The 3,799-nt window shown below is 51.5% G+C and overlaps 1 protein-coding gene across 1 annotated transcript in view; it reads left to right on the forward strand.

Annotated features, from left to right (window-relative positions):
* ACSF3 (acyl-CoA synthetase family member 3) overlaps positions 1-3,799 on the forward strand; it is a 64,556-nt gene that overhangs the window by 11,579 nt on the left and 49,178 nt on the right. The window contains exons 3-4 of the mRNA XM_009319898.1: positions 863-1,017; positions 1,506-1,651. Coding sequence (XP_009318173.1) covers positions 863-1,017; positions 1,506-1,651 — 301 coding nt within the window. The remainder of the gene's footprint in view (positions 1-862; positions 1,018-1,505; positions 1,652-3,799) is intronic.

Here is a 3,799-nt window from a genome sequence, read left to right on the forward strand (position 1 = left end):
GTGAAGCTGCCCTCCTGGCTAGCTGCTGTCTCCTGGCTGCAGCTGTTTTACCTGCAGTTTCTGCTGGCTGATCTGAGCTCGCTGGGGCACGTCTCTCTTCGCCTGCTCACCAGAAGATGACCATTTCCACTGCAGTGGAGTCTCACAGTTCCAGTGCGTGATATCTCTCTTCCCAGCCCTGCCGTCCGCCTTAAAAGCTCTTCTCCCTCAAAGGTTTGAGTCTGTGGGCTCCTACGTGTGTATCATGTTCTTCGGATGTGGCTTAGTGTCTTTACAAAGAAGAGCTCCCATGCTTTGAAAAGTTGGTGGCTTTGTGTAGCCTTTGAAGAGCTGTGCATGATAAGGAATTAACTGATTCTGCCACAAGCTTATGTCTTCATGAGCAGATTCTTGGCTGTAACATGACAGTACTAAAAAATGCCATTTCCATCATCTTGTGCTCATTGAGAGTGAAAGCAGGTGGGTGATCCACTGGTGGGATGAGAGTTGAGTATTGTGCTTTGGGCAATAAGGGGCATGATGAGGGTTGGGAGCTGTTGTTCTGGACGTGGATGAGGTGCACGCAACAGGCTTCCAGTTGTTTGTACTTTCCAGAAGCCTTAGATAGCAGAGGCTTGACTGTGAGTAACCCAGGGTGGCTTTGCTTTGGACAAGTCTGTTGCACTCCTGTACTTCAGTTTCCCCTTGCACCGTATGAAGGAGCGGTGGTGGGGCTTACTGCCCCATGAAGTGTTTGCAGGGCCCTCACTTGTGAACCTCTTCAAAGGTGCTGAGGAGTTAGCGTGACGGCGCTGGCGATTGCTTCCCTCTACACTTTATATTGAGGTGTACTTTTATATGTATATGTTCCCTTCCTTTCTAGGTTTGGAAGAAGCTCCTAAGCTCCCAAGCTCCCCGTATCAGTGTCTTCATGGCAGTGCCCACTATCTATGCCAAGTTGATAGAGTATTATGACAAGCATTTCTCTCAGCCACAAGTCCAGGATTTTGTGCGTGCCTTTTGCCAGGAGAACATCAGGTAGGTGAGCAATGCCTCTCTGGGCAGGGGCTGCTGGTGGCTGGCGGTCCCCACGGTGGATCTGCCGAGGTTTCTTTTCAGCGTCACCTCTTTGCAGTGCTGGTTGTTGTGCTTTAGTGTCTCTTTGACAAGAACCACGGTGACATTATTTAATTATGAGCCACTCTCGCATGGTAAAGCCAGAAGGGGTCTGCATGCTCATTATATGTGTCACCCTACATAACGCAAGACTAAGGACTCTGTCCTGCAACCCAAGTTTGTACTGCAGTATCTCTCTTAGGAGGCTGTCCCATCTTAACTTAAAACCCATATCAGACAGAGAATCTTCCGCATGTGAGGAACATCCTTGGCACTGGTTAAAAGGCTTGTGGGGCTTCTGTCTTAAGGTTTTACTAGGAGCAGGCTTTATGTAACCCTGTGTTAGACTGCAAATTCCCTGGAGCAAAGGTGATCTGGGATACTTTCTTATATGGGGTTTCCTTGTGCAGGTTGATGGTGTCAGGCTCAGCAGCCCTGCCTGTGCCTGTCCTGGAGAAGTGGAAGAGCATCACTGGGCACACGTTGCTGGAGAGGTATGGAATGACTGAGATTGGGATGGCGCTTTCTAACCCTTTGCATGGAGTCCGTGTCCCAGGTAGGAGTCTTTAGAGGGTGCACGCTGTTTGGAGGTGTTTGGCTGTGAAGTGGGTTTTCTTGGGTTTCTGTCTCTTGGGTTTTCTCATCACAGAGAATATACATCTAATCGCCATTCGTCATGTTTGAGGAGCAGGCTGTGGTAGGAACGATGATGCTGGTAGAGGAATTGGCATTGGGAAGCCAGGAGGGGGCATGGCTGCGTGGGAAGTGGCTGGTGGGTTTCCCTGGGATCACGAGCCGTGGTGGACTGGCAAAGCTGTGTGTGTAGAGCCGTGGTGGATTGGCAAAGCTGTGTGTGTAGAGCTCACAGTGGTGCACGCTGACCTGACCAGCCAGGCTGGTTCTGTCCAAGAGGCAGAGTCCATCTTGATGCTTTATAATGTCCAAAGTCTTAGCGAGTTCAAGGCCGGTGATGAGTCTGCATCTTCAGCTCCTGCTCTATGAAGTTGTATTCGTGTGCAGTGTTGACACAGGATTCCCCACACAGCAGTTCACGTCCAGCGTCTCGGTACTGAACATTTAAAGTAGGATGTCTGCTCGCTCTTATTTTAGTACAAGTTTCTTGACTCTTCAGGAATTAGAAATTGTCACACCTCGTTATACACTCTCGTTCTGTTCTTTCCTTGTCTTCCCTCACTTCTCTTAGCTACACTTTGTGACTCCTCTCAATAGCTGCAGTTTATGTAACTTAGAAATAAATTGATCCGAAACATTAAAAATATGAAATGCCTCCATCCTCCCTTTGGTTAAAAACGTGGCCATCTGTCTGCCGAGCAACCCAGCCCACCACTACGCCACCTTCTCCTCCCCGCATGCTGTCTGCACATGCATGGCACCATATGCACCGTCTTGGTCTCCGATGTCTTGGGGGACCGGTGTTACCCGGGGGGGCTGTCCTGGGCGTCGTGGCTTCCCACAACACCCCAGTCCCACTCCAGTGCCCCTGCAGGGATCGCACAGGGAGAGGAGAAGCCACAGCTCCCCAGCACTGGCTCCTCAATCTGAGAACAGCTCAGGGGCAGCACGAAATGTAAACTCTGGTTTACTTCTGCAGAGTAACTGTAGTTCCCCCACCACAGCTCAGCCAGTGTTCCCTTCCCCCAGAAGCCCCGTCCCTGCAGGCAGGAGAAGGAAGCAGGCAGGGAAACGAGATTCCCACCTGCACGAGCTCGAGCTCTCCTTGAGCCCCACTCCACAGGGTGACGGTGCAGAGATCATTTGAATGTCCTTGTGGCCTGGTTATATCTGCTTTTCATTCATCTTCAGGAGGGGAAATGAGTGGAGGCTCTAGAAATCTCCCAGGAGACAAAAGAAGAAAGGAAGTAAGACTGAAAGCAATGTGGGCAAGACAGACGTTGGCACTCAGAAGGGCAGCTCCTACTCCAGAGCTGGATGGCCATGCTCCTGAACAGAGCCGGGGCAGGGTCCCTGAGGGTACGGGGGTCTGCAGGGGAGCTGGGGACAAATCCTCTTGTGCAGCTACAAGCAGAGGGGCTGGGGTTAAAGGCCGGCTGACTGTCACTCCAGCCGCCGTCCAGGGGCTCGCTGCAGCCCCGAGGGGGAAGAGAAGCATCTCACAAGGGTGTGAATCAGCAAGAGACCTTACAGAAAGAGGGCTATAATTGAATAGGCTTGATTAATTTATTTCAGGAAGTGTCAGTTAGGAAGCAGATGGGTGAAGCTGAGGCATAATTTACTGGAGCTGTGAAAAAGCTTTTGATATAGTACCCCATTAGAGGCTGGGATGTAAGGTCACCAGGTACCACAGAGCATCCAGTGCGAGAGAGTCAACTGAGAAATGGAGTGATGGGCTGGGAACAGAGGCTGGGCGGGAGGAGGAGTGAAGTATCCAGAGAAAAGATGTGAAACGGCACCGGTATTACAGGGAGAGATGCTAGGCAGTGGTGACCACAGACCCATGCGCTGGCCAAAGCGATTACTAGCTTTATTTTGAAAAAGGAGCACTGCAAGCGTGGCGCTTTACCCTGTGGGTAAGTCTGGGGATCCTCACACTTGCCAGGGGATTTCTCCTGGAGTGGAAGCAGCACACGTCCTTCTCTGCTGCTTCTTGAGCCTCTGAGGAGAGGTGCTGGGGCTTCCCTCGCCCGCTTTCACCCTCTTGGTGTGGCTGGGGGAGGGGTGAGGA

The sequence above is a fragment of the Pygoscelis adeliae genome, unplaced genomic scaffold (genome assembly GCF_000699105.1).
Source record: "Pygoscelis adeliae isolate BGI_AS28 unplaced genomic scaffold, ASM69910v1 Scaffold323, whole genome shotgun sequence".
Classification (NCBI taxonomy): Eukaryota; Metazoa; Chordata; class Aves; order Sphenisciformes; family Spheniscidae; genus Pygoscelis; species Pygoscelis adeliae.